Source organism: Meriones unguiculatus, chromosome 6 (genome assembly GCF_030254825.1).
Source record: "Meriones unguiculatus strain TT.TT164.6M chromosome 6, Bangor_MerUng_6.1, whole genome shotgun sequence".
Classification (NCBI taxonomy): domain Eukaryota; kingdom Metazoa; phylum Chordata; class Mammalia; order Rodentia; family Muridae; genus Meriones; species Meriones unguiculatus.
Window position 1 is genome coordinate 60,754,903 of NC_083354.1, and position 12,759 is coordinate 60,767,661.

Below are 12,759 nucleotides of genomic sequence, written 5' to 3' on the forward strand. Positions count from 1 at the left end.
AAACAAAACTAAAGAGACCTCACATAAAATATCTTGAAAGTGGTGGCACACACCTATAATCTCAGTATTCAGAAGACTGAGGTCGGAGGAGTGTGGTATCAGGATCATCCTAAGCTACACAGGGAGACTGTGTCTTAAAAACAGTTTCAAGGTTTGATTGTGAAATTCCCCCACCCACAGTCTCATGTCTCTGAACACCCAGTCCCCCATTTAGTTGCACTATATCAGGGTGCTGTGGAACATTTTTAACAAGCAGATCACTGTGGGCAGCAGAGTTCAAAGGTAATATCTGCTTCTGACTCACCTCAGTAGGATTTTAAGTAATTTCCTACCTGGCTATCTTGCTTATTACTCCTTTCCTCTTCTCCAATTTAAAGGTGGTGATAAAATAAAAGACTATGTTGTTTAAGATCAGGTGCCATTGCTAGAGTGCTTGCCCTTCATGCACACAGCCTAGGGGTTTAACATCCAGCACTGTACAAACTGAATGTGGTGATAACATAGATGTAATCCTAGCCCTGAGGATGTGGAGACAGAAGGAGCAGAAGCTAAGGTCCTTAATGACTTGCCCTCATGTATTCATTTTTTCAGTTAGGAATCCCACCTCAGAGGTACGGTTAATAACTGAGATCCCTTGTAAACATGCACCTAGCCTTGGTAAGAGGGGCTATTGTATCTACCAATAGCCTCAGGGGAAATGTAATGCAAGTGACCTAGACCAACTTAGAGGATTTCTATATTGCCATCAAACTTTATCTAAAAATTGGAACGTGGTCTCTCTCTCACACACACATACATCAAGTTTAATAATGACTTGATATTCATTCATTAGCTGCTTTTGCACAAACGACTCCAGTTTCCTGCTGTAGGAGCAGAAAGAGAAGTGATCCCTTCTTGACTATTAGAAAGGCAGGCTGATCATATATAACCTGACTGTTGACTATGATTTGACTTGGGGAAAGTACATTTTACTTTTTGTGTCTTGCCGTGGGAGAAAATGGGAAGTGATTAAAGAAAAAAAAAAAAAAAAAAAAAGAAGGCCAGAGAGAAAAAAGATGTGAGGTCTTCCTTTTAGGATATCATTTCTGGGGCCAACACTGTGTATCTGACTATCCTACCCATGAACCCCAAATGAAAGGTCAGAGAGTAAAGGTCAAGGAGAGGTCATCAACAAGAAGCTGTGAGCAGCCAGCGGCTCTGAGGATATATAAAGCATGGACTTAGGGAAAATGTAGGAAACATTTAACTCCCAAATGGTTTAGCCTAGTGACACAGCCTTTTAGATAATGGGCACACCATTACAGAAGAGTCTCTAACTCATCATCAGTCCCTGCTTCTAGTACCTGTTCCTTGTATTGAGTGATGTTGAAATTCCAGGCAGACTCAAAAGCTTAAAACATGAAACCCATACAGAAACAAAAACTGGTAATTTATTCATTAACACATTAACACGGGAATAAAATATGAGCAGCTCTGGACAGTGAAGTTCCATCATCCAAGCTATTTGCTTATAAATGGAAGCATTAAGTACTGGTGACCATTCTCACAGGAGCCAGAACTTCTCTCTGGTCAATAGTGTTGCTTGAAGAGAAAGAGCATTTCCCAGATCTGCCCTGTCATTTCCAGAAAAGTCAGCCATCCAGATTTAGGTTCAAACTTCTTTATGAAGCCATCTTCCTATGAGAACAAATTGAACATTTAAAAATAAGGGGGCATCTTCTCGCTACTATCACTGTTTGTAGTCATTACATTCTGAGCATTGCTCTCCAAGGCTAAACTCCTTTTCAAACACTGCCCAATAGAAATGCAGTTTGAGTTACCTATATTGGTTTCACTTTTTTTTCCAGCCACATGTTAAGTTTTTCGTCAATCTTCTATTCCTGTGAACAGACACCATGACCAAGGCAGCTCTTATAAAAGAAAGCATTTAATTGGAAGCTTGTTTACAATTTTGGAGGCTTAGTCCATTATCATCATGGCAGTAAGCATGGCAGCATGCATTCAGGCACTGTAGCAGTAGCTAAGAGTTACATCCTGAACCGAGAGAGAGAGAGAGAGAGAGAGAGAGAGAGAGAGAGAGAGAGAAACTCTGGTCTTGGCATGGGCTTTTGAAACCTCAAAGTCCACCCCTACTGACACAATCCTCCAAAAAAGCCACACCTCCTAATCCTTTTAATCATTTCAAATTAGTCAGATTAATTAAATGCTTAGTCACTCCCTAGTGACTCCTCTGGTACCATTCTTATTCAAACAACTATAAGAAGTTAAAAAATTTGAAAACATATACAATTCAGTGTATATTTATCATATAAATATTCTTTCAGTGTGTAGATAGTAAGAAATCATCATTGAGATATTCTTTTTTGTCTATCAGTATTCAAAATTCAAAGAGTAGTGCTTTCATTTCATTCAAACTAGCCTTACTTTTGTTGCTCATCTTCTGTAAGCTCTAGGGAAAGGTATCCTCTTTCTCTTTCAATTGTCTAGCACTAAAAAAAAATGCATTTATATTTATATTTATATTTATAAACTGTATTATGCTGAGAATTAAAAAAAAAACCTCATAGTAAATCCATATTAAACCACTATACTTGAGCCTAAGAAAAATGTTGATTACTTCCATTTTTTTCTCACTTTTGAGACTGACCTTTTTAAAATTAGTTTATTTATTTTTATGTGCATTGGTGTTTTGCCTTTATGTGTATCTGTGTGAGGGTGTCATATCTTAGAGTTATAGACATTTGGAGTTTCAGAGAGCTGCCATGTAGGTGCTGGGAATTGAACCCAGGTCCTCTAGAAGGACAGTCAGTGTTCTTAACCACTGAGCCGTCTCTCCAGCCTTCTGTAACAATATTTTTAACACTTGAAATATATAATTATATTATATTTTCATTGAAAATTCCATCCTCATGCTAACTCCTATTTTATTTAATGAATGCACTGAGGCTCAGGGTGGGGGAGGGGAAGTTACCTAAGATAACAGAACTCAACGTGCATTGTGGCTCACTCTGTGTTCTTGGCACTTGTGAGATAGTGACAGGGGAATTACTGTAAGCAAGCCTTGGCTACACAATGAGTTCCAAGCCAGCTTAGGCTACAGAGCAAAACACTGTGCCAAAAATTAACGGAAGATAACATAACTCTTTGCCTGGGCCAGATTGGGATTTACACATTACACTTCTTTTCATACTTCAAAACAAACACAAAAAAGACTATAGAATTGTTCAAAACATTTATTTTTTTTTTATTTTTATTGCTTTGAGACAGGAGCATGTGTAATTCAGGCCAGCTTAGAACTCACTAAACATCCAGAGCTGACCTTAAACTTTTGAATCTTCTGGCTATACCTTCTAGCCCTGGTATTATGGCCATGGCCCTTCATGTCTGGTTCAGGCAGTGCTGGGGATAGACCCCAAGACATTGTGCATTCTAAGCAAGGACCCTAACAACTGAGCGCTAGCCCCAGGCTATGCTTGGGTATTCTCTACATCATCATCCCCTTTATTTTTATGTTTATGTAACAAACATTTGTTCTGCATCTTGTAAGTTCCAAGACTACAATGTTTCTGAATGTTTCTATCATAATGGAACTAATACAGAAAAAGTGAATCAGGTGTAGCTCCTTGATAGTCAGAGGACTCTGGAAATCTCTACAGATCTTAAAATTAATAGTCGTGGAATCAGTAAACCAGACGGCCACCAGTCAGGGGAATTTCCTATGTGAATAATTGACCAAGAAAGTTTCTGCGTGTGTGTACAGGGTCAGCTGTGAGGCACGTGATGTCATGTTTCAACAGAGAGAAGACATTGCTTATTCCCCTGTTTCCTCTTCTCCTAACCTTACATTCTCACGTAGTTTTCATAAGTCTCAGGGTATGTAGATATATCTTGTTCCCCTTCTAAGAATGTTCATGATCTTATATCATAATGTTCATTGATAATCTCTAAAACAATCTCTTATTAAGAAGAGAGCTGATCTTTGTATGGGCAGTTAACATGCTAGCATTTTATATATGTTCAATATCTAAGATTAAAAAAAAGAAGAAAGCTAAATGAAGATAAAATAGTTATATGTACACACATATATAATCACGCCTTAATAGCTGAAAACAGAAGTTCGCTGAAACTTAAATCACTAATAACTATACAGGGAAATACTTTAAATTAACAGCAAATAGAGGACTTTCCATTTTAACAAAGTTATAGATGTAAAAATATTTTCCAAATAGATTCTTTTAAAACTGTTTCCTATAGTGATGCTATTTACATTTTAAGCCTGTTATATAAAAATAAATATACAAATAAGGATTCACTATCACTTCAGTAATATATTAATGAGTAAGAAATGCACAGGTCTGATTATTTCTAGAAGTAGTGATAATTTGTTTAATTGGGCTACTCTGGTTTTGAGAAAGCATGAAGCATAAAATAATACACCAAGCTGCTGTGGTTTGACCATGCCTCCCAAAACTCATATCAAACTGCTATTTGATAATATTAAGAGTTGGAATCTTTAAGAGAATGTTTGGTCATGGGAGCACCCCTTCCGTGACTACAGCAAGACTACTATCCAAGGAGTGGCTTTGTTATGAAATAGCTCTATTCATCCTTCTTCCCTCCTTACTTCCATCTCTCTAGACCTGTCTTCCTACCCCACTTCCTGGGTCCTTCTACCACATTTCAGCAAGAGGGTTCTTACCAGAGGCAGCCCTTTAATGCTGGTCTTCAGTGCTTGTGCCTGTGGATGCTGGCATCCTCAGACTCCCTAAACAACTTCCTTTTTTCTTATAATTTACTGTGTGATGTTCTATTATTTTACAACTTATTATCCCATTTATTGCCTTACAAAGCAGACTGACACATACTATACCAATAATCCAAAGAAAATTAAATCCTCTGAAGTTTTTGAAAGATAAGCAGATACACAGTCACTTCTCTAGAGATTATTTGGTTTGGTGGTCTGGGACAATGTTCAGTGGTGGAGCATGAGGTTAGCATTCACATGGCTTGGCTATTTATACCTTTAAAAATGTCATTACTGAGATGGATGGTTAATCAGTCATCTATACATCTCTGTGTATCCATTCTGCCCATTCACTTTGTCACCAAACTAACCACACCATTATTTAGATCAAGAAGAAAGAAGGTGGGATGGAGAAAGAAAAGAAAAACAGAGGAGGGGACCTCTTAGCTTAACTCTTACTATTCTGGTTACTTGAAAGGGCTCACTTCATTGTTGCCCTACTTCTAAAAAGGAGCTCTTTTTGCACTTACAGTGGTTTTAAAAATTATGTATTTAAATGTCTCAGATTTTCCCATGCAGTCCTCATACTTACATAATTCTATTTCCATATTCACAAAGAACTTTTATGAGAGAGCGTCCTAGTTCTTTGAATATAGGTATTATTCTCTTCATTTTATATGTTTATACTATATTATTACATTATGATATATTACATTGCTATACATATTACATAGGGAAACTGAATCTTGAGGTACTTCCTAACTTACCCTAGGTCATGCCTCAAATAAGCAGGAAAATTCAGAGTTCAAACCTCAGATCTCAATGTCAGTTCTTGAGAGCATGTCAGGTAATTTCTGTGCAGTAGGCCCTATGCTAAGCATGAAAGATACAGTGATGTATATAATATATATACCACCCCCCACTCCCACCCTGTGAAGCTAATTACCAAGAATTTTTTTCTTTATTCCACAAGCATGACACAGAAAAGTGCTTCATTCAAGAGTATGGAAGTAGAACAGTCACTTGGATTGAACTAAAGCATGGTGTCCAAGGGGTGCGACACTGAGTTTCATCTTAAGCACATTCATTGTTTTTTGAGATAAGGTCTTATTATATTACCCACACTTGACCTTTAGATTCTCCTGTGCTCAAACAATGTTCCTCTAGCCTTAGTTCTGTATAGCTGAGACTATGGACACCCAGCAAGTAAAATGTATTCTAGTGGGTTTAGGAACTATCTTTTCTTTTCAAATGCTAATGGTAGCAAAAAAAAAAAAATCACATTAAATTCCTACCAGACAGTTTGAGTCCAACCAGGCACTTCAAACTGGTAGAGGAGACTGGAAAATATAATAGTAAATGTAGAAGATGAAGAAAAACAGAGATTACAGGATGAAGAGTAAAGGGGATGTGGAAGAGAAGAACAGAGGAAGGAGGAGAGGGAAGAAAAGGAAGGAATAGGGGAATTAGGAGGAGAGAGATAGGAAGGGAAGGAGAAAGGGTTTAAACTGTTTTTCTCTTTTTAAAGAAGAAGGGATAAGATTATGTGCCCCATTGTTCATACAAAAGTCTCATGTATTTTTCCCTTTAGCATACCTGAGGTCCATGGTGACTTATATCTAACTAAAGTGAACCATACAACTTTTGGAGTCTAAATGTATTTAGATTTGCTAAATGGAAACTAGGCAGTATTAGTAGTATTAGTATTTAATAGAAATAACAACAGTCTTGATTTTGTATGGAGTGCTCATTTGTAGGAATGCTTTGTGTGTAAGTAACTCATGTGATCCTTATGCCAGCCCCAGCAGATAGGTTGTGCAATATGGCCAATTTTTACAGATGAGGAAACAAAGTATGGAAAAATTATGTAAGTTGTTCTACTCACACGGATGGTTAGCACTGAGCCCTGGAATGAGCCTAGCCCTGTTTGAACTGGAGTTGGTGCTCCTCAAATCTAGTCTATGCTTTTGTATACATCTTGATCTGAAAGTTCTAGTAAAGTTGCCAGGCATATTTAAAGTGTAAGGAGAGTATGGATTGCATGATTTATGACCATTTTAGAGGTTTCCTTTTCAGAAGAATAAAAAGGTAAAAATTGTAAAATACCCATTTCTCCTTCTCACTGGGCCACCTGGCCACTGGCAGAGACATGTAGCTGTGTCTTTTCTACAAAATGAACCATTCAAAGTAAACTCATTCAAAGGAGAAGATTTGTCAATGGCACTTCAAGAAAAAAAAAAAAGCTATCACTTTGCTACACCTGTGTAGCATTATATGCCATTAGCAGAATAAGTGATTTCTGTTAGCTGGGATATAGTATTGACGTTGCTTTAAAATGATCTTAAAGAGTGCTTCTAAAATGTCTATGACATCAGCTCCCAGTTGTAAAGGATCTGGAGAACCAGCGTAGGAGCTTTATGAAGGGTGTGTGTGTGTGATGAAATGTTCATTAAGATATATATATCCATGACTTCCAAACATTGGACACATTTCTAGGAATTCTAAGAGAGTTCACACAGTATGTTCTGAAGGAGTTAGATTTTGAATAATATCTATTTTGTACCTTCTACAAGCTGTGCTAGACAATGGGAACACGGTGTAAACCTATAGCTAGAGCTTGTAAGTCTACTCTCTTTAGGCCCATTTGTAAGTCTACTCTCTATAGGCCCATTTGTAAGTCTACTCTCTATAGGCCCATTTGTAAGTCTACTCTCTATAGGCCCATTTGTAGCCTCTGTGCTAGAGGACACTTGCCTTCACTTAAGGTTTACAGAGTACAGCCGAGATTTTCTTGAGCCCTTCGCACAGCCAACTAGAAGAAACAATCAACATCTGACATGTTTCACCTAGACCCAACCAGGCCAAATTAGAAGAGTTACAGCTAGTTGAAAGCAATTGAAAAGGAGGGCTGATTTATAGCAAGACAGCACTAAGCAAGCAGACTTTCAACAAAACAGAAATGGAACAGAGTCAGGGTTCAATACAGTTGATTGTATCAAGCCTTTAAAAAATTGTAATTGATGAAGACATCTACAGTTTTAGAAGATAATAAGCAAATTAAAAGAAATCTGCCACATACAAACATACTTTGCATTCAGATTTTTTTTGAAGAATTTTTGTTTGTTAATAAAACAATTGTAAACTGAACAAAAGATTTAAGCAGGCAATTCTTTCAGTAAGAATTAGTCAATAAATATGAACATATGCTCGGTATGAAGAGAACTTTAGTTGTACTAGTAATGAAGGGAAAGATGAGATGACGACATGTATGCTGTTAGTGTAACAAAGTGGAGAGACTGTAGAAAATTACTAAGATCTCCTATTAGTCCACTTGTACCAAGGATATACTGGGTACTGTACTCTAACATACTTCTGGCAGGATTACAATGTGGTAGAACCACGATATCTCAGAAAACTCTAGCAATCTCAAAATTGATATATACCACAAGCAAATAACTCCATTAGTAAATATCCACCCTAGAAAACAGCTACACACAGGAGGAAACAAACCTATACAATGCATTCAAATGCTTGTGACGGAGAGCTCTGGAAGTAAACCAGATAAATATACACCAGCTGGAAGAGACCAGCTCTTCAATAGCAGGTGCAAACAACAAAACATATTAAAAACTCTTAATCTTTATTTGCCTATGATGCTAGGGATTGAATTTGGGTTTTGTTCATACAATGTGAGGGCTCCACAATTGATCTACTTCCCCAGCCATAAAGATTTCTTTTAAAATGTTATTTTAAGTACCCTGGGTTGAAAAAACAGTTACCAAATAAGCCTATGTACTACAGGAGTGTGTGTGTGTGTGTGGTGGGGGTGGGAGGGTGGGTGGGTGGTAGAAACAGGCCTTCATGTGACCAAAGCTGGCCTTCTATTGATTTGCTATATAGTTGAAGATGACCTTGAACTTTTGGTCCTCTTAGCTTTGTTTCCTTGGGTCCAAAATTACAAATGTGTACTTCCGTGTCTAGCCCAGATACTAATCTGTAAAATGTTTTTCAGAAAGACTACCATGAGGCTGAGGGTATAGTACAGTGATTGAAGAGGTGTTCAGGTTACATTAGGATCTAAGTCTGATCACTGATGACAAAGGGCCGTAGCCAAGCATGATAGTATGCATCCAGAGACCCAGATATTTGGAAGGCAGAGGTTTTTAGAATCACTATACTCTGGGGAATTGGAAACCAGCCTGGGCAAAATAGTGAGATCTTACCTCCAAATGGAGGTGGGGGATGCGGCAAGTATTTTCTTTGGGTTCAATAAACTTGCTTTGTTTATGAAATGATAACTGTGGACATTGCTTGAGAGAGACAAAAGCTGGGGTTGGGAGTTAAAGAGAGACTACATGAGGATAGAAATGTTTTCCAACTCAGTATTAAACCTATTGGGACACAAGTGAAGCTTTTAAATCTGGCCGGGCAGGGCTTCTGACATGCTTGAACAGTTCTCTGTATAGTCCTGGCTTTTTGATATACTAATTAAAAAGTGAATGTATATACTTGAATATGCTTTAAAAATGGTTCCTTCCAGTGACACAGTGCGTTATTTATTTTTATGCTAAAACTTTAGCAGCCCATACTTTGTACATTAGAAACTGTGGAAGGCCAAAGTGTTAGTAATGAATCTATAAAACTGTACAGCTGCCTATTGACTATTACAACAGAATGAAGTACATATCACAACATCTAATTCCAGCTCTCTCTGTCCTAGCTCTCCATGGCCATGAAAACCCTAGGAAAAGGCAGGCACTTGAAAGTATAAACTGCTGGTACTGAAGATGCAGTTAAAAACAAACAAAAAACAAAACCCTGCTCTCAGGCCCAGACCTCACAACTAGTTCACACAGCTAGAATAAAAGCTGGAGACACAAATGTTCATGAACTATAAAATTGTAGGGTCCACTGGAAATGATTTTTGCTTTGTTTAATTTTAATTAAAAGCAACCTAAAATAAGATATACAAACAGACTGCAGTCCTTTAGTTGACATTTTTCTTCTTTGTTTTAATTAGAAAGGAAACTCTCCATTCCTATTTTGTAGTAGAGAAATGTATAAAGAATGTCATTCATACATACCCAGCCTCCATTCTGACGAATCCATTCTCCTGTGTTATTCATTATGAATTCAGCCACAAACCTGGAAACTTGCTTACAAGTACCCAAAGCAGTCTGTTCTTGTGGAAGTTTTTTGAGGAGAACACCCCCAAAGGCAAATATAGTTACAATCCTTCCCCAGTTAATGATGCCGTCTTCAAATTCTTTTTCCATCACTTGATTGAATATTGTTCTGGCAGTATCTATGGATCCCACATGAAAACCATCCAAATATGGCTTCAGATTCTTTTCAACTTCTTTTTGAACCGAGAAAGCAACTCTTTGTAGCACTCTGGATGTTTTGCTTGGAGTAGATTTAACGGCAGGTGCCTGCAGGACATACTGGAGATAGTCCTCAGCCAGAGAGTGGATGTATATGAACTCACAGTCTGTCATCTTCTCTGGCATTGCTGACTGGAGCTGTCCACCTGGAGGCCAAGCAGGCAAATAATGCAGAGCTGGGGCTCGGCGGGGGAGGGACCAGTAATCATATCTGGAGGCTGCTGGAATTTCTGTTTTCATCATGTCACAGTGTCCTTCCTTCTTGTCGCTCTTGTGTGTGGGCTGTGTGTGAAAGCCAAAGTTCACACAGTGGAGGAGGAAAATGTTTCAGAGCAACACCACCACTTCCTCTTCCTCTTATAATTCAGTTTAAAAGTTAAAAAGAAAAATTAGGGGATGTGGAGAAACAAAGTCATAAGTTACTGAGAACCAGATGCCCTTCAGAGTCCCTCCAGCACTACTACACTTGAGTTGTAGATACACTAGGATGAGAGAAGGAAAGTTAACTCCTTTCATATTTATGATTTCTGATAGAAAACAATCTGGCTTTAAACTCAATTAAGTAATATTATTTTCTAAATATTTGTTTATTTTTTCATGTGTATGCCCAAGTTTAGGTAAATACACCACATGCGTGAATGCCCACCGAAGCCAAAAGAAGGTGTTGGATTCCTTAAAACTAGAGGAATCCAACCTGGTGTGGGTGCTGGTACCTGAACCTTGGATCCCTTGCAACAGCAGCAAGTGCTCTTAACTTCTGAGCCACCTCTGTAGTCGCTAAAACATGTTCTTAAATCACACACATCGTTTCTGGGTCAGAAACCATGGGTGAAATTAGAAGGAACACTGACCTGAGAGTCACAATGCTGGGTCTCAGTTGTAGACAAATCCTTCTTCCTGTTTACTGTGGCTGTAGTCTGAATTCTGAAAAAAGGAAGCCACCTAGACTGCCTGACCTAAGAGGGTTGAGGGGAAGCTAAAGGAGATGACCTATGTACTGTTCCCATCACCATGTCTAATGACATGTACACACTCTGTGATGCTTCTCTTCATTCTCTTATGAATGAAGGAGTGATGATTTGGCTTTTCAGTCACACATTCCCCCCCCAACCCAGTGAGTGCAGAACTTCAGGAGCCCGTGATTTGAAGTTAAGAGTAAATCTATCATTTTGCTGAGTTTTGATAGCAATTCTGAGAAAAGCTTGGAGGAGATGGTGAAATCAGTGGTTAAGGCAACATTGCAGGGTTTGGATTGGAGCTTAAGTCTCCTCACCTAAATATTGAACAGTGAAGGCAGCTGTTGAATGCATGGAGATGAGGAACCATGCTTGTCTGACAGCTTCAACCTGAAAAGCCAGTGGTGGAGAAATAGAAACAATTCATATTATTGGAAACATCAAATACACCTCCCCCTCCTTTTATATATGCAGCAATTTTGATTCTTTGCGTCAGCATCTTATGAGCAACTGCAGACACAGAAGAGATATTCATTTAAGATTGTATTTATGATCTGTTACTGTAGAGTTGAATAGGAAGGCAGAGAGGCTTGCTCAGAATCCTAGGAAATAGTGACTTTTGGTAGCCATGAAAACACACAAGGGTTATTGACCCAAAGCCCCAGCTGATCTGTTTTGAACCTATCACCAACTTTGCACTAGAAGCCACAGGTCTCATAGTCTGTTTCCATCCTAGTGACAGCAAGATAGGAAGGACTGTGAAGCCACACTCCTATACAAGCCACTGTCTTCGGGCAGGAAACAGCTTCTACAACTTTCCACAACATGTAGATTATATTAACCTACTTCCAAAGAGTCGTTCAACCCTCCTTTTCTTTCTTCCTTACAATGATGGTCAGTCCTGAATTACTTTATTGCAGCTTGCCAGTTTCTTCTGGCTCCCTCCCCATCTCCTCTTTGAGCAATTCTGTCAGCTTATTTTCTCACATCTACGTTACCCAGAATCTTCTTTTTGGACCATCCATAGAGAACAAACAGTTCATGCTTATAGGACCACCATGGTTCTCTAAAATTTTACTATGCAAAAGTCCTCTCTGACTATTTTTGTTACCTTACAGAATCACAAGACCCTGGACAAACTCCTGTCTGGCCTCTGATCAGATTTGAGCATCCTAAGGACCACTGACATGATAGGAGGCTTGTTTTCCCCTCTCTCACAGTCCTATGATGCTCAGAATTTCAGAGAAAGTAATGACTTAAGAATTTCAATAGTCAGGCAGGCATGTGGTACACACCTTTGATCCCAGTACCCAGGGAGGCAGAGGCAGATTGCTGTGAGTTCAAGGCTAGCGTGTTCTACAAAGCCAGTAGAAAACAGCCAAAGCTACACAGAAAACTCTTTTCTCAAAAAACAAAACAAACAAAAACAAAACAACAACAAAAAAGAATTTCAGTAGTCATCCATAGTCAAGGATACCTTTTCCATCTCTTATCGCTATAGCTATTGCATAACTCTAGACCCAGGCAAACAGTTGCTTTTTGTTGAACAACTGAAATACACTTACTTCACAACTAGGTCCAACTATATTTAGATTTTATATGTCTGAAATATTTGTCCAAAATGAATTGCATTTAAATTTAAAAAAAAATTGTGGCTTTACTTAATTTATTTTGA

The 12,759-nt window shown here is 38.3% G+C and overlaps 2 protein-coding genes across 2 annotated transcripts in view; one reads left to right on the plus strand and one right to left on the minus strand.

The window, feature by feature from the left end:
- The window catches only part of LOC110541603 (uncharacterized), a 163,275-nt gene that overhangs the window by 1,639 nt on the left and 148,877 nt on the right, over positions 1-12,759 (plus strand). The gene's annotated exons all lie outside the window — the stretch shown is intronic.
- On the minus strand, positions 1,413-10,549 carry Bcl2a1 (BCL2 related protein A1). Its single transcript, XM_021638701.2, has 2 exons — positions 9,829-10,549; positions 1,413-1,677 (listed from the first exon to the last, which is right to left on the minus strand). Exons 1-2 carry the CDS (start codon positions 10,369-10,371, stop codon positions 1,570-1,572), a joined length of 651 nt encoding a protein of 216 aa, XP_021494376.1. The 5' UTR covers positions 10,372-10,549; the 3' UTR covers positions 1,413-1,569.

What these genes read in the sequence shown, in the direction of transcription:
- Bcl2a1 (XM_021638701.2), bottom strand. Translation starts at nt 10,371, where the DNA reads ATGATGAAAACAGAAATTCCAGCAGCCTCCAGATATGATTACTGGTCC. An exon ending in TTCGTCAGAATGGAGGCTGG is followed by an intron (nt 1,678 to 9,828) that starts GTATGTATGAAT and finishes TTGTTCTCATAG; the next exon opens with GAAGATGGCTTCATAAAGAA.